The sequence below is a fragment of the Platalea leucorodia genome, assembly GCF_965183815.1.
Source record: "Platalea leucorodia genome assembly, chromosome: 8".
In the NCBI taxonomy this organism is placed as follows: Eukaryota; Metazoa; Chordata; class Aves; order Pelecaniformes; family Threskiornithidae; genus Platalea; species Platalea leucorodia.
This window is the reverse complement of record NC_138830.1, coordinates 35,817,761-35,842,223: the sequence shown is the minus strand read 5'-3', so window position 1 is coordinate 35,842,223 and position 24,463 is coordinate 35,817,761. Positions and strand designations below refer to the sequence as shown.

The following is a 24,463-nucleotide window of genomic DNA, read 5'->3' as shown; positions in this document are numbered from 1 at the left end:
AAGCATCCTGAGAAACCAGCATGGCCTTGGGCCAGAGTGAGCCGAGTCCTGCTGGCCCCGGGACAGCCAGGGATCCCCCAGCCCCCCTGCGATGGCTCTGGGCAGCCTCCCCTGCCCACAGCGTGTGCCGGAAAACGCCGGGCTGACACCGCCCGTGGGTGCCCGGCCCAGGGAGCACCCTGGGACACCCGGCCGGGGGGAGCCCAGCGCCCTGGGGGTGCCGGTGCTGGGGGAGCTGAGCGCCCTGGGGAGCCTGTGGCTGTGCAGCGTGGTGAGCCGAGCACCCCGGGGTGCGTGTGGGCACCCAGCTGGGTGGGGTGAGCACCCCGGGGGCATGCTGCGGGGCGGGCCCGGCACCCTGAGGGGCAGGGGGCATGCAGCGTGGTGAGCTGAGCACCCCAGGGGCACCCAGCTGGGTTAGCTGGGCACCCAAGGGACACCCTGCTGGGCTATCTGCGTACCCTGTGGACACCCACCCGGGCTAGCTGAGCACCCTGGGGCCACCCAGCCCAGGCTAGCTGCATACCCTGGGGCCACCCCGACCAGGTAAGCTGAGCACCCTGGGGACACCCACCCAGGCTAGCTGAACACCCTGGGGACACCCGACGGGGTTAACTGAGCACCCCGGGGACACCGGGGCAGCGGAGCACCTCGGAGGCACCCAGCTGGGCTAGCTGAGCACCCTGGGGACACCTGACTGGGCTAGCTGAGCACCCTGGTGACGCCCAGCTGGGCTAGCTGAGCACCCCAGGGGCAGCCCTCTGGGGCAGCCAAGCACCCCAAAGAGCAAGGAGGGATCCAGGAGGGCTAGCCGGCACCCTGGGGACACCTGGCTGGGGCAGTCGAGCACCCTGGGGACACCCACCTGGGTCAGCTGCGCACCCCGGGGCCACCCGGCCGGGGCAGCCGAGCACCCGCGGCAGGGCCGGGCCGGGCCGGGCCGTGCGGGGCGGTCGCTCGGTCCCCGCTCCCCGCCCGGCCCCGGCGGCCGCCCCGCCCGCTCCCCGCGCCGCCGCCCCCCGCCCGCCTCCCGGGGAAGCGCGGGCCCGGCCCCGCCGCCGCCGCCACCCGCGGGGAGACGCGTCCCGCGCCCGGCGGCCCCGCGCGCCGCGCCAGGTGGGTCCGCGGGCGCCTCGCGCGTGGGGGCGCCTGGGGGCGGGTCCGCGCGTGGGCGGGGGGGGCGCGGGGGGGGCGCGGGGGCTGGTCACGCGCGGCCCCGCGTGGGCACACGGGGCGGGCCCCCCCGAACACGCGTGGGGACACGGCGTGGGGACACGGCGTGGGGACACGGCACGGCTGCCTTCCCCTGGGACGCGGCGTGGGGGCACGGCGTGGCCCCCTTCGCGCGGGATGTGGGGACGCGGGAGGGGCCCCTTCTGTGCAGGGACGTGGGACGGGCCCTTCTGCGTGTGCCACGCCGTGCGGGGATGCAACACGCACCCCCCCCTTCGCGTGGGGACGTGCTGTGGAGGGGACAGCACAGGGGCATGCTGTGGTCCCCTTCCCGTGGGGTGACGGTGTGGGGACGTGGCACGGCCCCCTTCGCGTGGGCGTGGGCACACGACCCGACCCCCTCTGCATGGGGACCCGGCGTGGGGTGGCCTGGCCACTTCGCCATCCCCCCGCGCTCCTTGGCTGAGCTCCTGCTGAGGCCGGACAAACTCATTGCTGGGATAACGGTGCCGGGCCGGGCCCCCCACCCTGGAAATCCCCTGTGGGTGGTGCCGGGGGCAGCGGGGCACAGGCACCCATGGCTCCACGGCCACCCACAGCCCTCCGGGGCCAGCCAGGGCTCCCATGGGGCCGTCCCTGTCCCCTGGCCCTGGGGGCGCAGAGCGGGTGCCCTCCGTGGGGGCTGCAGCCCGGGCACCCGCCTGCCCTGGGGCTGCAGCCGGGGCTCTCTCCCCCCAGATCCCCTCTTGCAGTGCAGGGGGGGGCCCGCACCCCCCCGGAGCGCACCCCTGCCGGCGCCCCGTGATGGCCCCGGGACCTGCTGCCTCCCCGCAGCCAGCTGGAGAGGAGAAGCCAGTGGGGACGGCCGGGGAGGGGGACTGACCCCCCATCCATGGCAGGGGGCAACCGCCCGGGGCTACCGGAGAGCAGCCCAGCGCCCGGGGCCTGCGCCCGTCCCTCGTCCCCCCGCCGCACGCACCGCTGCCCAGGAGGCTCCCGGTGAGCTCTGGCCATGTAGGTGCAGCCCGGGGCTCCGCTGACAGCCGCCGTCAACATGCAGCCGGGCTACGCGGCCGTCCTATGTGAGTACAGCTTGGGGACACGGGGGGTTGGCCTCAGGGGTCACCCCAGTGGGTGTCCCCAGCGGGGGCTGACACCACTGGCTTTCGGCTGCTCAGGCGTCCTGGCCGTGCTGGGGCTGGAGGCCGCTGCGCCGGGCGAATGCGAGCTCACCCGCCTTCTCCAGGACAAGCTGCAGTACGAGATGCGCCTGCGGTACATGGTAACCCCCAGTTTTGGGGTGTGGGGGGGACACGTGGCATTGCAGGGCCCGGGTTTGCTGCAGGGGGGACACAGGAGGGCAGCACCCACAGTGACCGGGCGCTGGGGGGGGTGGTTTTTTTTTTTTACTGGGGGCAACTTGTGCCAAATGGTGCCCAGAGCTGCTTCTGCTGGTGCATCTTTGGGGGTTGACCACGTCAAAGGGCTTTTCCACCAGTTTCCTGGTGTCATGCTGAGGCTGGCAGGGATGTCCCTGTCACTTCGCTGCCAGTCCCTGTGCTCTTCTCCACCTTTCCAGAAACACTACTTCCCTATTGACTACACGGTCCAGGTCCAGTATGAAGAGGTGCTGAGGCCGTCCAACATCACCCGCCTGGTAAGACGGCAGCAGGGGATGGCCCTGTGATGGGGACACTCTGGGGACCCATGGGGACTGTGTGGGACTCACCCGGGGCACCCTCTCGCCCACAGCGCAACAGGACGGTGTCGGAGGCAGCACTGCGGTACCTTTGGTTCCACGTCAGCTCCCAGGCCGTGCTGCGGATCCGCGAGGTGCTGCCGGAGAAGCACCCATCCTGGAAGTACACCCAGGAGCTGTGCCAGCTCTTTGACGCCCTGGGCAAGGAGTACAGCAAGTACCGGCAGGTGGGGAGATCCCGGGGCGCCCCTGGCACCCCAGCCCGGCTGCACGCTTGCACGCAGCCGTGCACACCCCTTGCAGGGATGCTGCGTGCACACGCAGCGTGCAAGGACCCGGTACCCGTGTACACAGACAAGCGTGTTGCGCGCTCACATGGCACATGCGCAGATGTGGGGGTGCATGAGCGGTACATGCACCCCCATGGCGTGCTGACGTGCTATGAAGACACACACCCACGGGCATGGACAGCCCCCCTGCGTGTGGGTCTTGGGAGGGGTGGAATGGGCAGGGTGCCAGGGGCCAGAGGTTGGCACCTGGGGTGCGGGGCCGTGGGGCAGCGCCGGGGGGTGTCCCACATCTGGCATTGGTGGTTCAGTGGTAGAATTCTCGCCTGCCACGCGGGAGGCCCGGGTTCGATTCCCGGCCAATGCAGCTTGTTTTTTTTTTCCCCTTGCCTCCAACCCCCTGGGGGGCCGGCAGGGCTGGGGGGGGGCGGGAACAGGACTGTCACTACCACCGTCACGGAGTGGCAGTGCCATGACGGGAGGGGGCATCCTGCAGAAGGTGACCCCCGAATTCATCCCTATTTTCCCTGTGGTGGTACCTTGCTGCAGCAGGAGCACAGGCCCTGCCTCTCCTCTCAAGCCTCTGGTGCCTCGATGGACCTGCTGCAGCCCAGAGGCAGCTGCATTTGGGTGCTGGGTGGGGGTGGCCTGTCACAGCTGGTCTCCAGGGTGAGCCCAAAGTGTGGCTGGGTTGTTCTTTTCCTGTGGGGCAGTTTCTGCAGCCCCTGTGAGGAGAGCGTGAGCTTTGCTGTGTCTTTTCATCAGAGTGTTAACTCTGAAGGCTAATGACAACCTTCCTTGCTGGAGGTGATGTGTGAGGCAATCCCATGGCCTGATCCTTAGCATCAGAGCTGTCTGTTGGGGTCCCCTCCCTTGGGGGGGTTCGCAGCCGGCAGTGCCTGTCCCTGTTTCTTCCCCCACACAGGGTGCGGGGCCGTGGGGGAGGGCTGGGGGGTGCCCCACATCTGGCATTGGTGGTTCAGTGGTAGAATTCTCGCCTGCCACGCGGGAGGCCCGGGTTCGATTCCCGGCCAATGCAGCAGCTGCAGCTTTTTGCATGCTGGTGTCCCTGGGAGGACCTAGGGGGCTGCTGTGGTGCCCTTGGTGTGGGGTCCAGAGTTGCCTCCTTGGGCACCCCTGGCACCACTGTGTGCTGTGGCCCCTGTGTGGGTGCATGGACCCCCGGGGTGGCATCGCTGGTGGGCAGAGCAGAGCCAGGACCCCTTGGTGATGCCCGAGGGTCTGTGGCGGGGAGGTGCCGAGGGGTTTGGTGGCAGTGAGGGGCCCTGGGTTGGTGGCAGTGAGTGCCCCTGGCTCAGGGCCAGTGATTGTCCATGGCTTGGTGGCCGTGAGTGTCCCTGGCTCAGGGGCAGTAAGTCACCCTGGCTTTCAGTGGCAGTGAGTGTCCCTGGCTTGGTGGCAGCGAGGGTCCTTGGCCCAGGGCGGTGGGGGGTGCTTGGGGCTGGGAGGTGCTGCTGCACCCCGAAGACAGCTGCATTTGAGTGCTGGGTGGGGGTGGCCTGTCACAGCTGGTCTCCAGGGTGAATCCAAAGTGTGGCTGGGCTGTCCTGTGGGGCAGTTTCTGCATCCTCTCTGAGGAGAGCGTGAGCTTTGCTGTGTCTTTTCATCAGAGTGTTAACTCTGAAGGCTAATGACAACCTCCCTTGCTGGAGGTGATGTGTGAGGCAATCCCATGGCCTGATCCTTAGCATCAGAGCTGTCTGTTGGGGTCCCCTCCCTTGGGGGGGTTCGCAGCCGGCAGTGCCTGTCCCTGTTTCTTCCCCCCACACTGGGTGCGGGGCCGTGGGGGAGGGCTGGGGGGTGCCCCACATCTGGCATTGGTGGTTCAGTGGTAGAATTCTCGCCTGCCACGCGGGAGGCCCGGGTTCGATTCCCGGCCAATGCAGCAGCTGCAGCTTTTGCACCCTGCTGTTGTGGGGGGACTTTGGGGGCTGCCGAGGGGAGCCCAGAGGCTCTGCCTTGGGCCCCGCCTGGCACCTGCATGGACCCCCGGGGTGGCATCGCTGGTGGGCAGAGCAGAGCCAGGACCCCTTGGTGATGCCCGAGGGTCTGTGGCGGGGAGGTGCCGGGGGGCTTGGTGGCAGTGAGTGCCCCTGGCTCAGGGCCAGTGATTGTCCATGGCTTGGTGGCCGTGAGTGTCCCTGGCTCAGGGGAAGTGGAGGATATGGGTTTGGTGGCAGTGAGGGTCCCTGGCTCGGTGGCAACAGGGGCTGCTTGGGAGTGTGGGGTGCTGCTGCGCCCCGGAGACAGCTTCATCTGGGTGGCCTGTCACAGCTGGTCTCCAGGGTGAGCCCAAAGTGTGGCTGGGTTGTTCTTTTCCTGTGGGGCAGTTTCTGCAGCCCCTGTGAGGAGAGCGTGAGCTTTGCTGTGTCTTTTCATCAGAGTGTTAACTCTGAAGGCTAATGACAACCTTCCTTGCTGGAGGTGATGTGTGAGGCAATCCCATGGCCTGATCCTTAGCATCAGAGCTGTCTGTTGGGGTCCCCTCCCTTGGGGGGGTTCGCAGCCGGCAGTGCCTGTCCCTGTTTCTTCCCCCACACTGGGTGCGGGGCCGTGGGGGAGGGCTGGGGGGTGCCCCACATCTGGCATTGGTGGTTCAGTGGTAGAATTCTCGCCTGCCACGCGGGAGGCCCGGGTTCGATTCCCGGCCAATGCAGCAGCTGCAGCTTTTGCACCCCGGTGTTCCCCCAGACGGACGTGGAGGCAGTGGTGGCCGACCTGGTGAAGCTGGTCCACAGTGGCGGTGTGGAGAAGCGGAGGAAGGCCGTGCGCCCCAAGGCACTGCTGGACAACTGCCTCAAGGTCATGAGGATGCTCTATGGCGCACCCTGTGAGTGGGGACTGGGTCAGGACCTTAAGGGACGGAGGTGCCATGTGTGGGGGTCCTGTCCCACCCAATGACGCCTGTCCCCTCTGCCCAGGTCGGTGGGAGTCCACCTAATGCCGCAGAAGACCCTTTGCTCGACGCCTTCTCCTTGCCGTGGGGCCCAGGATGCTGCCTCTGCTCTGCCTGCCCCCCCTCAGCTGAGGCCCTTGGGGGTCCCCAAGGTGCAAAGGAGGACAAATGCAATCCCCTCCGGGACCAAACGCTGCCTGCTCCACGACCCTGGGACTGTGCATGGTCCCATCTGAAATGGGCACCTTCTGCAGGGGTGTGGGCAGGGGGGCTCAGACGCAGCTCCTCATGGGCAGGCAGCTGCCGGCTGCCTGGTGGGGGGACGCTGCCCTGCCCTGCCTGCAGCCGGGGTGAGGGTATTGCCTGGTTCCTCTCGGTTTGTATTTTTTCCTCAGCTTTCATTAAACACCAGGTAATTCTCTAGCGCTCAGCATTGCAGCTCAGCTTCCAACCGGGTCCCAGGAGCCTCCAACCTTACCCGAAATAAAGGACCAGCAGAGAGAACCCCAGCTGCCTCCGCTGCCTCCTCATTTGGGGTGTCACTCCCCTCCCTTGGATTTGCAGGGAGATATTTGCCCCGATACAGGGACCCCCAGAGCTTGCCAAGCCACCTCTGTCAGCCCCGGCCACTTCCCCAGGAAGAAAACATCTGGATTTGTTTGTTGTGCTTGGCGACGCAGTGTGGGCGGCGTGCCGGAGGGGCCGGGTGCTGGCCGCCTGCCTCCCCACTTCCCGGCTTAGTTAATTAACTTAATCAGCTATTATAGCCCTTAATGGGTGTATGCCTTGCTGCGGGCTGCTTAGGATTACAAGTCTATGAGAGTGTGCAGGTAAGGCTATGGGCACTGCAGCATGAATGGATGAAATGTCTTCCTCCTCCTCCTCTTCCTCCTCGTCCCCCTTTCATGCCTAGTGACGATTCATGTTTATATAAAGCCCACGCAGAACTCATATAAAGCCCACCAACTATGATCTGCCGCTCGATAAAGGGCTTTAATTCGAGGGCCCCCTCGCCCATCCCTGCTGGCTTTAACAAACAGCCCCCGGGTGGTCCAGGGCCCCACCTGGGGCTGCCCAAGGCCCCGGTGCTGAGCTCCCACCTCCCGCTCCCTCACGTCAGGTGTGGGAACAGCCCGCCCCCCCCCATGCTCCTCCACCGTGGGAAAACTGAAGCTGCCCCAGCAAAAATGACCCCAGCTGGGCTTCTCGGAGCATGCCCGTGGCAAACAGCTGGCTCGAGGCATGCCCAAGCCCTGCATTTCCAGCCCAGGTGCCACTTGAGATGTTGTGACCTTTTTTTTTCTGGTCCCTCTTTTGAGGGACAGCTTCAAAAGTGCCAACTGAGAGTGGCCACAGAAACACACTCACGTGTGAGGAATTGGACCCTGTTTGAATGATCTTGTGATATAGTATGAGATGGGACAGATGGAGGGAGGGTCAGCCCAGGGCGAGGTGCTGAGGTCCCAAAAACCATCCCCAGGGACACACTAGGGCTTGGGAGATACTCCTGCTGTGAAACCCCTAGCTGCTGGAAAAGGAAGAGCCTTTGCTGGCCTTGAACCAGCAGAAAAAAAAAAAATCCCATTGGCATCCTCAGGACAGGCACGGAAAGGCTGACTGCTTTCAGGGAGCCAGGTTCAGTGGGGTGAGAGCTGGGATCCAGTAAGGATGCCCCATGCCTGCAGTTTTGGGCTGTCTGGGATCCCCCCTAGGCCACCAACCAGCGTGGCTTATGGCCATAGAGTGGGGCCATATCCAGCCCTGCCCCTTGGGCAGTGTGAGGATGCCCAGGGGGATCTGTCAGTCCCAGAGGATGCCCCGGCAGGCCCTGGAACCAGGATACAGGACCACTCTTGGAGCATCCTTCCGTCTGCCACCCTGGCCCAACTCAGCATCCCAGGGAGGGGCGCAGCACCGCCAGCTCTCACCCCCCAACTGGGAGGTCCCTGTTCTCACCCCACAGAACCAGAGTGAGCCTGGAAATGGCAATTAATTAACTTTACTGAGCTCAGCAGCTGCCATGGCCTGTCACTGCTCTCACCAGGGCAGGCTCTGCCCTCTCCAGTCCCAGAAGGTGCCATTGCTGGTGGCTGAGAGCTGGGCCAGCAGCTGCAGGACGCCCCGCACACTCTCCTCCATCGTCGCCGGGCCCTGCCAGACTCAAGGGCAGGGGGAAAAAAAATTAGCCAAAACCCCTTCCTGGCACACCGAGCCCCAGCCCTGGGTGTGGTGGGATACCAGCTCCGGCTGGGGCAGGTTGGGAGAAGCTGGAGATGCTCTAGCAGCCAAGGGCTGAAGCGTTGCACAAATTAATTGTCCCTAATTTGGGTGCTATAAGGCTGGAGGTTAATCTTACAGTTCCTAATAAAAAGTGATTCATTTGTTTGCTCTGCAGGGTAAGCCCTGCCAGGTGATGCTGCAAGAGGCTGTCTCCAGCCTTGCCTGCCTCCCCTTGGCACATTCAGAGGAGAAGACGAATTTGGGGTGCTGATGGCCCTGGAGTGTGTGGGGTACTGGGGAGGCTGTGCCCGGGGTGCAGTCCTCTGCTGGTGCTGAGCGTGGAGCCGGGGTGCCCTCTGCTGACATGGGATTGGGATGGGAAATGCAATAAAAATTAGAGAGGAAATTGGATGTTTTTGGGGGAGAGCCCAGAATTGGTCCTTTGCTGCAGTGACACAGATCCCCTGAGACCGAGGGGCTGCACGGGGGCCTGAGGGTGCCCCCAGGAGGGGCTGCACCCAGGGATGGATGCCCCTGGGAAGGGATGTGCATGGGATGGGATGCCTGGGGCAAGGGATGCCCACGGGAAGGGATATCCCTGTGAATGGATGCCCCAGGAAGGGATGCCAGTGGGAAGGGATGCCCCCAGGTAAGGATGCCCTGGGAAGGGATGCCCGTGGGACTTTGCCGAGCCAGGGTGGCTGTACACCTCCCGTCACTCACCGTCCCCTCTTCCAAGGGAGGTGTCACAAAGCCAGGGTCCACAGACACACAGAGGATCCCACTGCCCCCGTACTCCAGGGCCAGGCACTTGGTGAGCATGTTCAGAGCAGCCTGGGGGCACAACCACCACTGTCACAGGGTGGCACTGCCATGGCTGGAGACGGCGGGGGGGAGTCCCCCAGAAGGTGACCTCCCCAAATTCGTCCCCATTCCCCTGGCACAGTACCTTGCTGCAGCGGTAGCAGACGTCCTGCCTCTCCCCCCAAGCCTCCACCGCCTCGATGGAGCCCAGGATGCTGGAGATGTTGACAATGGCGGCTCTGCTGCAGCTCATCCCACGCTGCCCTTCAGCCTCAGCTGCCTCCTTCAGCAGGGGCAGGAACGCCTGCAGGGGACAGGCGCTCAGGCATCACCATCCTCCCTCCCCCCACCCCAGCATTTGGGGCAGGAGGGGTGCATGTGGCCTCACCTGGCTTGTCTGCAGGGGCCCGATGGTGTTAGTGGTGTAGACGAGGGACATGTTCTCTGCCGTCTCGGTGTCCAGTGTGCTGCGGCGCATGGTGCCAGCGTTGTTGATCAGGAGGTTGAGGCCAGCGCTTCCCACCTCCTCCCGCACCTTCCTGACTGCTGCCTTAATGCTATTGGGGTCTGTTACATCTGCAAGGGGACAGGAGGGCTTGGGGACAGGCTGGGGGGCCATGTCCCAGGCAAGATGCTGTAGGACATGGTGGGAGGCAGTTCCTGGCCACTGAGCATCCTCCTGGTCCCAGCAGTGACCTGGTTGGGCTGAGCCAAACCGAGGGACCCGCCTGCTTCTGTGGCATTTCTCAGAGCCACCCATGGGCACCATTAAATCCCAAGAAGCTTCGTCCCCTTCCCACCCTGGCACCTACCTAGAGGCAGGACTACGACGTTGGGACAGCCCAAAGCCACCTCGTTGACAGCCTACACAGAGAAAGGGGGGGGTCAGGTGGAGGGGCTTGGCAGGGGGGTGGCCCTGTGCCATGCCGGGATGGGAACCAGGCTGCCCTGCATGCCATGGCTGACAGGTTTCAACAAGCCCCGATGCGAGACATTCAGGGTGAGTTGCTGCTTCTCTGCACCCGGCTGAGCCCTTGGCAGCTTCAAAGACCCATGCCTCCGGTGTGGGACCTCTGGCAACCTGCCCCTGGCACCCCCTGCCAGGCACTTATCATCTATGCCAAGACTAGCAAAAAAAAAATATATATAAACATATGTATTTTTCCATGCCCATTCACAGTGAGGGATGCTGTCACTCAACCCCCCCAAAGCCAGGTGGGGATGGTGGCACCCCCAGGCTCTGCATTTCCCAGCCCGTCCCGGGGCTGACCCTGCTGTCCCCCACCCTGGCATCCTCCCTACCTTCCCCTGGGGGTCCAGGCAAGCGGCGAAGAGGTGCCGGGGCGGGCTGGGCTGCTCCAGCAAGCCCTTCAGCAGACCCAGGCCGAGCCCCCCATCGCAGCCGGTCAGCAAGACGCTCCCCACGGCGAACCCCTCCATTCCCACCGCCTGCTACAGCCGGTTGTGCTGCTCTGGCAAGGTTTGGCAATCCTGCTGATAATTCAGGAGGCGGCACGGCGGGTGCTGCCGGGATGGGTGGAGGTGTTGGGGGGGGCACTGCCTGCACCCCCTTTCCTGGAGGGGATGGGGCAGAGGAATGCTCTTCTGCATCCCGGGGGTCACCCATCACCTTGGCAATGGGGATGTCTCCCCGCCCCTGCACCCCACAGAACCCGCCCCCCCAGCCATGGGCACCCCAAAGGGGTGATGGGACCTTCCCACTTGTCCCCCATTATTGGGGTGACCCCAGGGTACCAGCACATCCATAGGACTGCAGGCGAGGCTATTAATTACAGTACAACCTTTATTAATACTGGAATCTTCACAGTGCATTCGTTACTTGTAGCAGTGACTATGAAAATTGGGGGGGTGGGGGGGGGCAGGAAAGAGGGGAATCACCACCAAAAAAAAAAATTTAAAAGAAAGAAGGGAATGAAAGAAAGAGAAAGAAAACTGGTGGAGGGACGGGGAGGGGGGAAGCGGCGGCAGAGGCGGGAGCACGGAGGGGAAATAAATTAAAAAAAAAAAAAAAAAGGACCAAGTTAACAACAGCACCAGAAAAGTTACTTCAGTTGAAAGACAGGTTGTTTTTTTTTTTTTTTCCTTTTCCAAGGAATTTTTGTTTTCTGTACAAAATAAGAGAAACCCCCCCCTCCCCCAAACCCAAACATTTGTCACTTGGCATCAGCGGTTCTGGGCAGGAGAAGGGGTGTTGGAGGGAACTAAATGGTTATTCCTAAGGGGGGGAAGGGGGGGCTGCGATGCGACAGACAGCGGGGCGGGGGGGGGCTATGTACAGCGGGGGGGCCGGGGGGGTTGTGCTTTCCTCCAGCCACTGGCAGAAATCAGCTGCTTCGCTTTGCGGGGGGTCTGGGTGAAACCCCCCGTCCCCCAGACCCCCCCCCCAGCAGAACCCTGCGCAGGATCTGCAGGTACTGAGGGAGAGGGAGGGGGTTTGGGGGGGTTGGGGGGTCCCCAGTGACCCCCAGGGGGGTCGAAGAGGAGGTTCGGCATCCTCAGCCACTGCGTCCCTCTGTCCCCCCAAATTGGAGGGGGCTGTGCTGTCCCCCCGCCATCCCCCCACCCTCTCACACATTCCCCCCTCCCCCCCCCCCCCGCAGCCCCCCCCCACTGCTCCTGACCCCTGAAATGGGGCTGAGCCGTGCTGGCCCCAGGCAGGCAGCTGGGGGGGGCCGGGGAGCCCCCGCTCCTGATGCTGCTCCTGGCGTGGCCCTGCTGGCACCGTCCCCTCCTGCTGGGACCGGGGCCACCCGCCTGCGCCCGGGGAGGCAGAGGGGGAGAGAAAAGAGAGAGCAAAGAGAAACAGAGAGAGAAGAGGACAAGAGAAGGAGGGGAAGGAGAAGGAAAGGAAAAGAGAGGGAAAAAAGGAAAGAGAGAAAAAAGGAAAGGAGAAAAAAGGAAAAAAGAAAGGAGGACAGAAAAGAGGAAAGGAAGAGAAAAATGAGGGAAAAGAAGAGAAGAAAAAGAGAAGAATATGGGAAGAAAAAGGGAAGAAAAAGAGGAAAAGAATAGAAGAAAATAGAAGAAAAAGAGGAAAACGAGGAAAAGAAGAGAAGAAAAAGAGACGAATAAGAAAAGAATAAGAGAGGAATAAGAGAAAAGGAGAAAAAGAGAAAAAAGAAAAAAAGAAAAGGAGAAAAAGAGGAGAGAAAGAGCCAAAGAGAGAACAAGTGAAGGAAAGCTGTAAGGAAAGGGCCGGGGGGGGGAGGGAAGGAGGAGACAGAGGAGCAGAAAGCGGGGAGCAGCGGGGAGGGGCGGGGGCAGCAGGTGCCGGCGGGTGGGGGCTCCCGGGGAGGCGCAGCGGCTGCCCCTGGGGGCTCCGTTGGCCGCGGTGGGCGCGTCCCCGCTGGCGGGGCGTCATCACGATATCCGCGGGGCCGACCTGTCGTTGGTGACGGTCCTGCGCAGGCGCACCCCGCGCCGGATGGCCACCAGCATGTCTTCGGCTGGGGGGTCCATGGAGGCTGCCGGGGGGGGTGCGGGGGTCTCCTCGCCGGGGCCGGACCCCGCGAGGGCAGTGGGGAAGGGGAACTGGCCTTCCCCCAGGGCGTGGGCGCCGGCCACCAGCTCGCCGATCTTCTCCACCAAGCTGTGCCGGTTGGCGGCCAACTGTTGGTCCTCCTCTTCCTCGGCGGAGAGGTGCTGGCCAGCCCCGGGGTAGACGGAGATCTCCATGGCACCGCCGCCCCAGGCAGTGTTGGGAAGGCTCAGCCGCTTGGGCGAAGCTTTGGCAAAATCCAGGGGGTTCGGCGAGGTGTCGTCAGTGTAGAATACGCACTCTTCGCTGCCCACCCGCGTGGGGCCGGTGTAGCCTGGGGAGTCGGGCACCGTGGGGGTCTTCACAGGGACGATGGGGGGTCGGATGGGGATGGGGCCGGCATTGGAGAGGGTACGGCGGACCGAGGGTTTGGTGGAGGGTGTGCGGCGGATGGTGGCTACCCCTGGGGTGGTGCCGGCCGGTAGGTTGGTGCCAGTGGGCAGCCCAGCGGTGGAGGCGGGACGCTTGGTCTGGATCATCCGCCGGTAGTTCTGGGCGATGTTGCTGTTGCGCGGGATGGTGGAGGACTTGTCAAAGTCACTCTGGGGGTCACACTCCACGTCGCCGTTCACTGAGTAGCAGTCGTAGTCGGAGCCTGGGGAGGGTGCAGCACCAGTCAGCGTGGATGGGTGGGCAGTGGGTGGCACAGCTGGCACTGCCAAGCGCAACCACCACCTTCACAATGCAGTTGCAGCCAGCCCCAACCACTGCTGTCACAGCGCGACCACAACCAAACTCAACCACCATCATTGCAACTCAATCCCAACTGGCCACAACCACTGCTGGCACAACATGCTCACCATCAAGCCCAACCATCACCATCAGAAGGCAACCACAAGCAAACCCAACCATCACATTGAGATCACAGCCAAACCCAGCTGTCACCATTGCAACGTGATCACAACCAGCCCCTGCCATGACCATCACAACTGGCCTCAACCATCACCACCACACGGTCATAGTCAAACCCAACCATCACTATCACAGCCACCCCAACCACTGCTGTCACAGCGTGATCACAGCCAACCTCCACCATCACCATCATGTGCTCACAACTGGCTCAGCCATCACAACCCCAGCGCCACATGACTGTCCCTGTGGTTACTCAATCTCCAACCACCACCTCTGCTGCCATCACCCACCGTCTCCACCTGTACTCAACTGCAGTGCCCAGACACGTCACCACAAACCATCACCAACCACACCCCGCTGTGACACTACCTGTTATTGCACTGCCTGGCACAACCGTAGCCATCAAGACCCAACTAACACTCAACTAATGCCCCAATAACCAGGAAGCCCCATGGTTACCACGTGGCATGATGCTTGTGCCGCACACCAACCCCCCAACACACATCAAATCTTCACCCCACCAGCCCCTACATGATGTGACCACAGCCTGACGCTACAACACCCGGCACACGCAGACGTGCCCCAGGACCACCAAAGCCTCTGCTGCCCCCTTCCCCCCTCCGGGTGCCATTTTGGGTGGCCCCAGGTGCCTCTCGCCACCGGGGGGGGGTACCTTGGGAAGGGATGGTGTCCTCAGAGCAGGAAGGGGTAGTGGTCTGTGTGCTGTAGCCACTGGAGTACTGCAGCGAGTCCCGGCTGCTCTTCTGGTGCTCCAGGCTCAGCCCCCGGGTCAAGACCATGGCCAGGTCACTGGCGGCAGGGGACACCTCCTCCCCGTGCTGCAGGGGCAAGGGGGCACCATCAGCACCCCAGCTCCTCTCCTCGGAGCCCCTCAAAAGCCCACCACCTCTGTGTTCCTCCCGTCGGAGCCGGTACCTTGGCGGCAATTGTAGCCGGTGACATCCGGGGCCTGGGAGCATCCTCGCCGCCGATGCCCGTGTACCCGCCGGCGGGTGAGCCCATCTCGGCTTCCCGCAGGTGCTCCACGCGGTCCTTGCGCCGCTGCAGGGTGGGGACCACCGGCTGGTCGTAGGGGCTGGCCTTGGACCAGTCCTGCAATGGGCAAGGCACGGGGTGATGCCAGGGACACCAGGGCCGGGAGCCAAAAGCGGGGCAGGGAGGGAGGGGACACGCACTGATGTCCCCCGAGCCATGGGTGCTGCCCAGGATGCTCTGCCCTGTGGGGAGGTGGGATGGGGGGATCTGGGGGCTGAATCCCATGAGGTGTGGGGGGACCCATGTGTGAAACACAGCCCTGGTGGGATGGGGGACAGTGCCAGGGTGGGGAGGAGAGGAAGAGGAGAGTGCCGCTGCTGAAGGCTTCACCCTTCTGCCACTTGCCCGTGCCCCAGCAGCAGAGCAAGAACTAACCGAGGTGGGGGAGCTGCACTCGCTAACCGACTGGCAGGTTTCGGAGGCCTCTGAGGATGCCGAGCTGGAGGACTTCTGCTGTGCCGTGAGGCCAAGCCAGGAGCCGGAGCAGGAGAGAAGAGGTGGTTAGGAAGCACAGCCAGAGCCACGGCCCCAGGTTAGAGCAGCACCCACAGCTTCCCCAGCCAACCCAGGCCCCCAGCGTGCCTTCCCCACGGTGGCAGATGCGGGAAGGCGAGCAGGATCCGACCCGGCAGCGGGAGCCACAGAGCCGGGGAGGTGCCAGCCGGGTGAAGCTGGGATGCTCAGCCCCAACCTTTCCCCCTGCTCACCCCAAGCCCTGCAGAGCCAACAGTCATTTTGGGGAGCAGGGATGGTTCCCACAGCCACGGCGTTGGGATCCCCAGGGGCTCCCACTGGGTTGGTGATGCCAGGTTAGCGCGGGCAGGCAGTGCTGGCAGTGCCAGGCAGCCTGGCGGCACAGCCAGTGCAAGGGATCAGCAGCTCCTTGGGGGTGCTGGGGGGTCCCAGAGCATCCTCGGCACTGGGGAGGATGCAGGGTGAAGGGGAAGCTTTGCTCCATGCTGCCTGGTGGGCGACTGGCACGAACTGGGTGTTATGGGGCTGGGGTGATTGGGAAATACCCTGTTCCCCCGGCACGGGGCAGAGGAATACCTGTGCCACATCCTTGGGGGATGTCACAGATGGGGTTTCTCTGCCGTGTGACCTACGGCGCAGGGCAGGCATCCCCCAATTTTCCCAATATTTATCTCCCGTAATGCCACCGCAGCTGGAAACACTGCTAGGGTGGGGTCCCATCACCTCCACACGGGACCCTTGTGTTGCATCCAGCAGCACCCACCCATTCTACAGAAGGGGAAACTGAGGCACAGGGGTGAGCGGCACTGACACTCCCCACCTCGTACCTGGCTGGTGATGTCCGAGGGCATGGGGGAAGGTGGTTTGGAGTAAGCGGCGTCCTGGGAGATGAAGCCAGAGTCGTGGGAGGAGACGCTGGAGAGGCGGGTGGCGGCGGCGGGGGGCTGTGCCAGGCTGCGGTAGCGATAGGTGGAACTGGGTGAGCAGGTCTGAGCCCCGCCGGGCCATGCCATGCCACCCTTGGCACTGCTAACGCTGCTGGCGGGGCGCCGGGGAGGACAGGGACACACCGGCAGGGAGGACAAAGGAAGGAAAAGAGAGTTTAAGATGGAGGTTCGGAGGCAGCGGGGTCCCTGGGCAGAAAGCCCAGCACCCTGCTCCACACCCCAACCTGGGGAAACTGAGGCATGCAGTCCCTTCAGGGCACCCCTTTCCCTTCTGGTGTCCCCCAGTGGCAGGGGACAGGCTGGGGCTCATGGAAAAGGTGACATGTTTGCCCCAGCCCCCCCTGCACAGCTCACATCATCCCCAAAACCTGGAGGACAGGGCACGTGCTAGGCACCCATCCTGCCCCAATGGTCCACCAGCCCAGACCCTGCACCCAAGACCAGGTCCTCCGCATTACTGGGGACCAGTTGGCTGTAAGGACATGTGGAGGTGGACATGCACCTTGTGAGCATCCCCAAGGGCCGTAAGCATCATTAGCCCCCCCGAGGTTAATGAAGCAGGAGGGATTTCCCTCCTGGCAGTAGTTAGGTGTGGAGCCCACCCCACCATACCTGCACATGCTGGACTTGCGGGAGCTGGAGCTGCTGGGCGAGGATGGGGGGGTCTGGTAGGACCAGCTGTAGTCAGAGCCCTTCAGGTCCTTGATCACCTGCAGGAAGGATGGAGTTTAAGCCCCCCCGAAGAAGCTCCCCCCTTTCCCTGTCCCCCCCCCGGTCCCTCCGCTGACCTGCTCGCTGGCGGGGGGCAGCTTGTGGGGCTCGGCAGTGAGCACCACCAGGTCCTCGATGATGCCCTGCAGGTGGGTGATCTCTCCCAGCATGGTGAGCTCCCCGTTCTGTGGCCAGACAAGGGGGAGCATCAGCACCCACTGGGCAGCAGCAACCCCCCTACACCCCCTCCCCAGCCCCCCGGCACTCACCACCACGGGCTGCAGGAAGGTGATGAAGGTGCAGAAGCGACCCCGCTCCTCAATGAGGGCTTTGCGGACCGCCTGCTTCTCCGTCTCCTCCAGCAGCAGGTACATGTCGTTGACGTCCTGCAATGCGTTGTCCAGCTGGGGCTGCAGGTCCCCCTTCCCTGCGAGATGGGGTACCATCAGCACTGGGCTCCCCTGACATGTCCCCCCCCCCCATCTGCAGGGGGACCCATGGCCAAGCCAAGGCCACCCCCAGGCTCTGGCTAGGAGACATCACCCCATCTTCATGTCCCAGTGGGTGCCACGGGGTCCCCCCCATGCCCATATCCCAGGAGGGTCCAGGAGCACCCTTACCCCACGGCAGCCCCGGGGGTGGGGGTGCTCCTTGGCCACCCCATCCCTGGCACTTGGGACCAGGGGACCCGTTGGGGTGCCACTGCGGTGGGGCTGGCATTGCCCCAGGATGAGGGGTGCAAGCTAAGCTAAGCTAAAAGCAGGGGTGAGGGGGGGCACAGGGAGCGGACGGACAGACGGACGGACAGACGGAGGCGGCCCCGGCCCTGGGGAGACTGGGAAGGGGGAGCAGATGAGGAAGCAGAGAGGGGGCCGGGGGGGGGCAGCGGTTCACTTACCAAGTAGCTCTACAGGAAGGATGTGGAGGGGAGGGAAGAGAGAAGGAGACAGAGAAAACGTGTGAAAAGAGGCCGAGGGCCGGGGCGTGCGCCCCCGCCTCTCACCACCCCCCCCCGGGCCAGCACCCCGACTTCTGCGGGGGGCAGCGGGACCCCCCTGGTGCCCACCATCCCTGGAGGCAGCCAGGGTGCCCCATCTGGGATGCCCGCCCCAGCCAGGGGTGCTGCGGAGGGGCTGGCAGGGGTACACCCCCTCCCCAGCAGACCCCCCCTCACCTTTGCGAGCCTTTTTCTGGAGTTTGAGGGTGTCAGAGGATTTTTTCTTGATCTCGTGGCGGGCTCGCTTGTACTCTGGGGGCACAGAAGTGCTATCAGATGGGACCGCCCTCACCGATCGGCACAGCCCCCCGGCACGGATCTGGCGCATCCCACCCATACCTTTCGCGTGGTCCTTGTCGAGCTGGTTGGCAGTTTTCTTCCAGTCCTCAATCCTGTCCTGCAAAGGGTTTATCAGGCTCTCCATGAGGGCGCTGGAGCAGGGAGAGAGAGGCAGAGAGCATGGGAGAGCGCCCGAACCAGGGAGAGGGAGCTGGGCCCCCTACCCCAGGCCCAGCCGACATCCAGCTGAGGGCTGAGCCTGGCCAACTTGTGTCACCGATGCCCCAGGCCTGCTTACTTGGTGAACTGCCGGAGCTTAGCCTCAATGCTGCGGTGCCGCATGCACATGCGGGTCAGTGCGGAGCCGATGTCCCTCGTGGCACCTGGCGGGGAGTGAAACGCTGGCAGGGGACACTCCTAGACCAGTCCCAGCCCAGTGTGCATACTGGGACCAGGCTGGCTTGTGGCGGGGACAACCAGTGGTGGGATGCCCTGGGCTTTGGGGACACTTTGGGTTGGGGGTGGCTCACTTTTTCCCCTGATAAACCCACTAAATAAATAAATCAACATCCACTAGCTGATACATAAAGCACTAAATATCCCTTCCCACGGCTTCAAAATGAAAATTTGCTCCTGTTTTTTTCCTGGTTTGTCTCAAATCCTGGCCCAGGGAAGGGGGGGCGAGGTACCGCACAGCCGGCCAGGCACAGACCGTGAAACTGGCCAGCCGAGAGCGAACGGCTCGGGGACCAGCTTCCCTCCCTGGCTCCATGCCAGGCAGCCGGCTGTGTCCCTCACCTCCAGGCATGATCCCCAGCGTATAAAAAGGGAGTCAGAGCTCCCTGGGGGGTATATTGGCCAGCAACAGAAAGCAGGAGCGTCCCTTTTTGGTAAAACAGCTGTTAACTCTGAAGCCTAAGGATGGCCACATGGTGGCAGTGCTGCTGGCAAATCCCAGGAAAAGCAGCAATCAAAATCCTTGGGTGCAAGCTAGGGAGTGATATTCTGCCTTTTTCTTCCCCAAAAAAAGCCTTCAGAGACACCTCCCACCCTTTGCAGGAGTTTTGGGCACCCCAGTGTTGCTACAGAAATGGGGGAGCCCGCAGGCCAAGGGCCTTCTCCTCCTGCGCTACGGTATTCTCCTAATCCTGCTCCTAATGCTCTTATCCCAGCTCCTGCTGCTCCTAATCCGATTCCCCCGCGTGCTCACGCGCCGCGCGCGAGGCTGCCAGCCAGCCCCCACCCAGTGCCCTGCCTCAGTTTCCCCACACTGCCGCTCTGCCTTCCCACCCCCAGAAAAAAGCAGAAATGTCCATGGGTGTCCCCAAGATGCCACCACCCGGTGCAGCACTACAGGGTGGCCCCTGTGATGCTGACTCCTGTGGTGCCGGTCGCCAGCTGTCCCCAGCATCCCCCCCATGTCCCCTCCCTCGCTTTTGGTGCTGGAGGGGTGCTGAGGGAGCCCTAATCCTCCCGGTGCAGTGGGCTAGTGGGTTTGGAGGCAAAGCTGATCCTGGCTCAAGCTGCTGCCGCCTCCTCCTCCTCGTTTTCCTCCTCCTCCTCCTCCCTACGCAGCTCCAGATGGCCTGGATGCCGCCAGTCTGCAAACCAGCCCAGGACCATCTGCTTGGCAGAAGCCAAGTGGTGGGAAGTGGCTCCTCACACCACCGAGCACCCGGAGAGGGTCTGGGGGTCCAGTCCCCCACCCCATAGCAGCATGGGCGTGCCCCACCTGCAGCATCACCTCGCCGGCAGGTCAGGGTTCATCCCTGAAGCAGTTGAGTGTGGGCTCCTGCATCTCCCTCCATCTAATTCTCCTTCCCTGGAGCCCCCCGGAGCAGCCAGGACCCCCCGGGCACCTCCCAGGTGGGTGCAGGGGACAAGGGGCACTGGGAGGGCGGCTCAGCCCCACATCTGGGTGCATCCCAGGGGGCAGAAATGGGTGCAAGGGGATCACGGCACTGGGCTCCATCACCCCAAATCTCCCTGCAGGCAAACTAGCCCCAACAGAATATGCTGGCTAAGCACTCGTGAGTGGTGAGGCGCAGCACCCACATGGGTGCCCACCCCACCCGTTCCGCAGCCTCAGGCTGCACCCCATCTTTCCAACCCTGCTTCCCAGGGGATGCTCCACCTCAGGGTGGACACGTCTCCATGGATGGTGGAGTTTCTGCTTGAAGCCCACCCCAGCCACGTGGGCAGGGGACACCCCACAGGGGACACTCGCCAGCCATCCCCAAGCGCGGGGATGCCCTCCCCTGGGTGGGCAGGACCCTACCTCGGGTGTTGGTGGCCATGTCGGCCACTTTCTGGAAGGCATCCAGGAAGGCGACTGCGGCCAGCACTGTGGTCCTGGGGCGGAGAGAGCGAGGGGGGAGCTCAGTGGGCGCTGAGCACCCCGGGATGTGCCCGCGGGCAGGGGGGGTCCCTTGTGTGTCCCCCCAGCCACTCACCTGAGCTGGGAGTGCAGCTTGGTGGCCTTCGAGTTGAAATCCTCCCAGATGGGGTAGGAGCTCTGCAAGGAGGGAAGGTGACAGTGAGAGCCAGAGCCCCTCACCCCACTGCGTCCCCTCCCTGGGCAGGGCAAATTCCCCCTACAGAGAGAGATGGGGCAGCTCGGTGGCTGTGCCTGGCTAGGTGTGGCTTCTCTGATGGCTAATAAAGGCTGAGCACAACCCCTTTCCTCTCCTGGGTTTTTCCCCTTCCAGTCTGGCCATGCAACCGTGTAGACCATGGAGACCCCAGGATTTTGGGTGATCTCTTCCTCAAAGGGGTGAAGGCAGCTTATGGGTTTGGAAATTTGAGGGGAGGAAAGAAGCTGGTGCACAGGCAAACTTTGAGACCCTGGTCAGCAGCAGAGCGGAGCTTTCCAGCACCTGTGGCCTCCCCCAAAGCAGCAATGGCCAAAACCACCACCATGCAGGGCTCCAGCCCCGCAGCAGGTAGCCCCAGTCCCCGGTTCCCCAGAGCCCACAAGGACCAATGGGGCAGGAGGGGAGTTCTGGGGTCCCCCCAGCCCTGAATGGGGTGGTCGTGCGGGGACACAGACAGGTCACAGGTGCTGGGGAGGCCACCCTGGTGCTATCCTGGCCAGGCCATCCTGATGCCATCTTGGTGAGGCCATCCCAGCAAGACCAGTCCCAGTGCCCTCACGGTAAGGCCATCCCAGTGCTGTCTCAGTGTCACTGTCCCAATGAGGCCGTCCCAGCTCTGTCCCAGCAAGGCCAGTCCCAGCAAGACCAGTCCCAGTGGTGCCTTGGAGAGGCCAGTCCCAGTAAGACCATCCTGGTGCCGTCCCAGCGAGGCCAGTCCCAGTAATGCCAGCTCCAGTGCCATCCCAGTAAGGCCAGTCCTGGTGCCATGCCAGCAAGGCTAATCCTGGTGCCACCATACAGCAGGGCCATCCCAGTGTCACCATCCCAGTGAGACCAGTCACAGTGTTGTCCTCGTGAGGTTAATCCTGGTGCTGTCTCGGCGAGGCCATTCCAGTGCCAGCCTGGCACGGCCAGTCCCAGTGCCACCATCCTGGTGAGGCTATCCAGGTGCCACCATCCTGGCGAGGCCATCCTGGTGCCATCCCAGCAAGGCTGGTCCCAGTGCCACCATCCCAGCAAAGCTATCCCAGCGCGGCCAGTCCTGGTGCCACTATCCCAGCGAGGCCATGCTGGTGCTGCCATCCTGGCGAGGTCAGTCCCAGTGCTGTCGTCTCAGTCACACCATCCTGGTGCCATCCCGGTGCCACCATCTGATGGCAGTGCCGGAGGTCTGCAAACCCCCCTGGGGTGGCCACCAGGCTGGGACACGGGCACCAGAGCCGGCTTTGCAGGATGTGGGTCACCGCACATCCCCATGAGCCCGGCTTGGTGGTACCTCTGGGGACAGGGTTTGCACTGAGGGGGCATGGGACCAGCCCAATGTTGTTTTTTGGGGACCATGAAAGCCTCAATTTCCTCATGAGTCAGCAAAGAAGGGCTTTGAGGACGCCACTTCATGTGCCACTTGTGGCAGCGCCCTGGCTCACAGCTGTGAGTTCCCGGGGAATGCCATTGCTGGAGGGCAGGGCCACGTCCCAGGGCCACCTTCCCTCAGCCACCCCAGGCAGGGTGAGCGGAGGGTCCCCGCTAACGAGGGGGCAGGTTGTGATGCCCTCAGCCCCCCGCGATGCCAGGCAGGAGGAGGATGGGGACGAGGACAATGGGGACAAGGACATGCCAAGGTCACCCAGGGACGCCGAGCACACTGGAAGAGAGGCAACAGGAATAAAGCTGGCTTGGGGACGCCGCCAGCTTGGGGACTGCCACCAGGCTTCACTGTCCGAATCCTTCCCAACGGAGGCCAAGGGGTGCCAAAAAGCCACCTGCCACCAAAATAAGGTCCCTTTGCACCTGTGCTCAGCACAGGGGTCCCGGCCGTGGGACCCTGAGCACATCGCTGCCATTGAATGCTGTCACCTCTTTGGGCAGGGGATTATTTTTCCCAGTCCCCCGGTGCCCGCACCAGGACACCCACGTGTCTGGGAGATGGGGACAGGGACAGGGATGATGCACCCTTAGGGGCCACCGGCGCTGGGCCGGGGTTGTGCAGGGTACGACCTGAGCGTGGTGGGGCTTTTTTCTTCTTTTTTATTATTTTTTCTCATCTTTCCCACCTATAAATGGCAGGAAAATGAATCCAGCCCAGTTTCCTCAAGCACACTGGCGTGCGACGCCACGGTGAGGGGCTCTTGGCCCAACCTTGTCCCAATGGGGCTGGGCACGCCGCTGTGTGGCCGTGCTGACAGCAGCCAGGGAGGTGATGGCTCCGGGCTGGCTCATCCCCTCCGCAGCCTCAGCGGGGCAATGGGGAAACTGAGGCACGGGCTGCCCCCACCTCTATCTACCCTGGGGATGCGGGGCTCAGCCAGGCTGCCAGGAGGGGGTGGCTGGGATGAAGGCGTTTGGGGGGCCTGATCACCCCGGCACCCTTCCCCACCAGCCCTGGCCACCACTGCCCCGGGGCTGGCACCTGGGGAAAGCGTGATTTTCTCCCCTGAGGGCTTTTCTCCCAGCCCTGAGCCAGAGTCCGGCCCTGCGGAGCCACCACCACCCCTCGAAGGGGTTAATCTCCTTCTCAGCAAGGCTTTTATTTTTTTTTTATCCCCCCCTCCCCTGCTTTGGCAATGACAGCATTGTCTGGACTGGGCTGCAGCAAGAAGAGAGGAAGAGGAGGAGGAGGAGGATGAGGAAGAGAGCTTTTGCCTCCCGAAAATGACTGGGGCTAAACCTGAACATCTAAACCTGAACGCCGGGGGCCAGCAGTGGGAATTTCGGCCCCCCGAGATGAAGAAACCCGTCTGGTCCCCTCCTCCCCGCTCAGACCCCAGGCAAAAATGCACCCCAGCATTTTTTTTTTTTTTAAATGAAAACAAACAAACAAAAAAGGCTTTTTTTTTTAAACATGGCCCCATCCTGCTCCCAGGGAGGGTGGAGGCAATGTCCCCTCCCCGGGCTGGGAAATGGGATCGAGGAGCCAGGGGAACCTTTTTGTTCCATTGGTGCAAACCCAAGCAGGTCCGACAGAAATCCAAGCTGGGGAGCGGATGGTCGCGGGGGCAATGCCATGCCCCAAACAGGCAGCGATGCCCAATGCGGGGCCAGTGCTACCCGACGTGGGGCAGAGATGCCTGATCTGTGACATCCGATGCGGGGCTCCGATACCCGGTGATGGACATGGGGCTGATATGGGGCTCCAATACGCAACGTGGGGCTCCGATACCCGACAAGGGGCTCCGATACTCGGTGACGGGTACGGGGCTGATGTGGGGCTCCAATACCCGACATGGGGCTCCAATACCGGGTGACGGATACGGGGCTGATATGGGGCTGTGATACCCAGCATGGGGTCCAATGCCCAAAGCAGGCCCCCGATGCCCAATATGGGGTTGACGTGGGGCTCTGGCACCCAGTGCTGGGCTCCGACACCCGATGTGGGGCTGATGTGGGGCTCCACTACCTGACAGGGGGCCGCGATACCCAGCTCGGGGCTGGAGAGCGGAGCCCGGGTACCCGCCGCGGGGCTGATGCGGGGGCCCCGGTACCCGCCGCGGGGCCCGACGCCGGCCGGTCCGTGCCCGCAGCAGCGGGGGGAGCGCTGTCACGGCAGCGGAACGGCGTGGGGGGGGGTCCCTACCTTCATGTCGTTGATGATGGCTTGGAAGAGGCCACCGAGGGCTCCGCACTCCTTCTCCGCCGTCTCCATCGCGGCGCTGCGGCAGCCCGGGGCGGGCGGCGCCGCCGGGGGAGGCCGCGGCGGCGGCGGGCCAGGCTCAGCGGCGGCGGGGGGCGGGCGGCGCCCGGGCGGCGGCGGCGGCGGCGGCGGCTGCGGGGCGGCGGAGCGGCGGGGGGGCCGGGCGGGGCGCGGCGCGGTGCATCGCCCCCCCGCGGTCCCCGGGGGCTGAGCGGACCCGCCGCCCCCCTGGGCCGCCCCCCTGGGGTGGCGGAGCGGAGCGG

The 24,463-nt window shown here is 63.6% G+C and overlaps 3 protein-coding genes across 5 annotated transcripts; 1 reads left to right on the top strand and 2 right to left on the bottom strand.

Moving 5' to 3' along the window:
- Positions 1 to 1,047: 1,047 nt before the first annotated feature.
- Positions 1,048 to 6,551, top strand: IL34 (interleukin 34). The gene is made up of 7 exons (XM_082319824.1): positions 1,048 to 1,116; positions 1,912 to 2,255; positions 2,352 to 2,455; positions 2,753 to 2,830; positions 2,926 to 3,099; positions 5,872 to 6,010; positions 6,102 to 6,551. The coding sequence occupies exons 2-7, from the start codon at positions 2,228 to 2,230 to the stop codon at positions 6,119 to 6,121; spliced, it is 543 nt and encodes a 180-aa protein (XP_082175950.1). The 5' UTR covers positions 1,048 to 1,116; positions 1,912 to 2,227; the 3' UTR covers positions 6,122 to 6,551.
- A 1,562-nt stretch (positions 6,552 to 8,113) lies between these two features.
- LOC309594126 (C-signal-like) lies at positions 8,114 to 10,540 on the bottom strand (the record flags this gene model as incomplete). The annotated part of the gene is made up of 6 exons (XM_082319432.1): positions 8,114 to 8,227; positions 9,020 to 9,130; positions 9,246 to 9,404; positions 9,489 to 9,676; positions 9,913 to 9,964; positions 10,403 to 10,540. The coding sequence occupies 6 exons, from the start codon at positions 10,538 to 10,540 to the stop codon at positions 8,114 to 8,116; spliced, it is 762 nt and encodes a 253-aa protein (XP_082175558.1).
- Positions 10,541 to 11,741: 1,201 nt separating this feature from the next.
- MTSS2 (MTSS I-BAR domain containing 2) lies at positions 11,742 to 24,266 on the bottom strand. Of its 3 annotated transcripts, none has more exons than XM_082320968.1 (14): positions 24,144 to 24,266; positions 20,429 to 20,490; positions 20,254 to 20,327; positions 18,274 to 18,358; positions 18,036 to 18,127; positions 17,874 to 17,948; positions 16,969 to 17,126; positions 16,777 to 16,884; positions 16,601 to 16,698; positions 15,869 to 16,079; positions 14,943 to 15,017; positions 14,448 to 14,624; positions 14,185 to 14,350; positions 11,742 to 13,254 (listed from the first exon to the last, which is right to left on the bottom strand). In XM_082320968.1, the coding sequence occupies exons 1-14, from the start codon at positions 24,210 to 24,212 to the stop codon at positions 12,482 to 12,484; spliced, it is 2,223 nt and encodes a 740-aa protein (XP_082177094.1). In that variant the 5' UTR covers positions 24,213 to 24,266; the 3' UTR covers positions 11,742 to 12,481. The 3 variants fall into 3 exon arrangements, with proteins under 3 accessions (XP_082177094.1, XP_082177095.1, XP_082177096.1); XM_082320969.1 differs by having other exon boundaries at positions 15,869 to 16,076; XM_082320970.1 differs by lacking the exon at positions 14,943 to 15,017.
- Positions 24,267 to 24,463: the final 197 nt, after the last annotated feature.

Coding starts and splice junctions, on each gene's coding strand:
- MTSS2 (XM_082320968.1), bottom strand. CDS start 24,212: ATGGAGACGGCGGAGAAGGAGTGCGGAGCCCTCGGTGGCCTCTTCCAA. Junction 20,491..24,143: donor CCATCATCAACGACATGAAG/GTAGGGACCCCC, acceptor CCCTCCTTGCAG/AGCTCCTACCCCATCTGGGA. Junction 16,885..16,968: donor CCTTCCTGCAGCCCGTGGTG/GTGAGTGCCGGG, acceptor GTCTGGCCACAG/AACGGGGAGCTCACCATGCT.
- IL34 (XM_082319824.1), top strand. CDS start 2,228: ATGCAGCCGGGCTACGCGGCCGTCCTAT. Junction 2,256..2,351: donor GGGCTACGCGGCCGTCCTAT/GTGAGTACAGCT, acceptor TCGGCTGCTCAG/GCGTCCTGGCCGTGCTGGGG. Junction 6,011..6,101: donor GATGCTCTATGGCGCACCCT/GTGAGTGGGGAC, acceptor CCCTCTGCCCAG/GTCGGTGGGAGTCCACCTAA.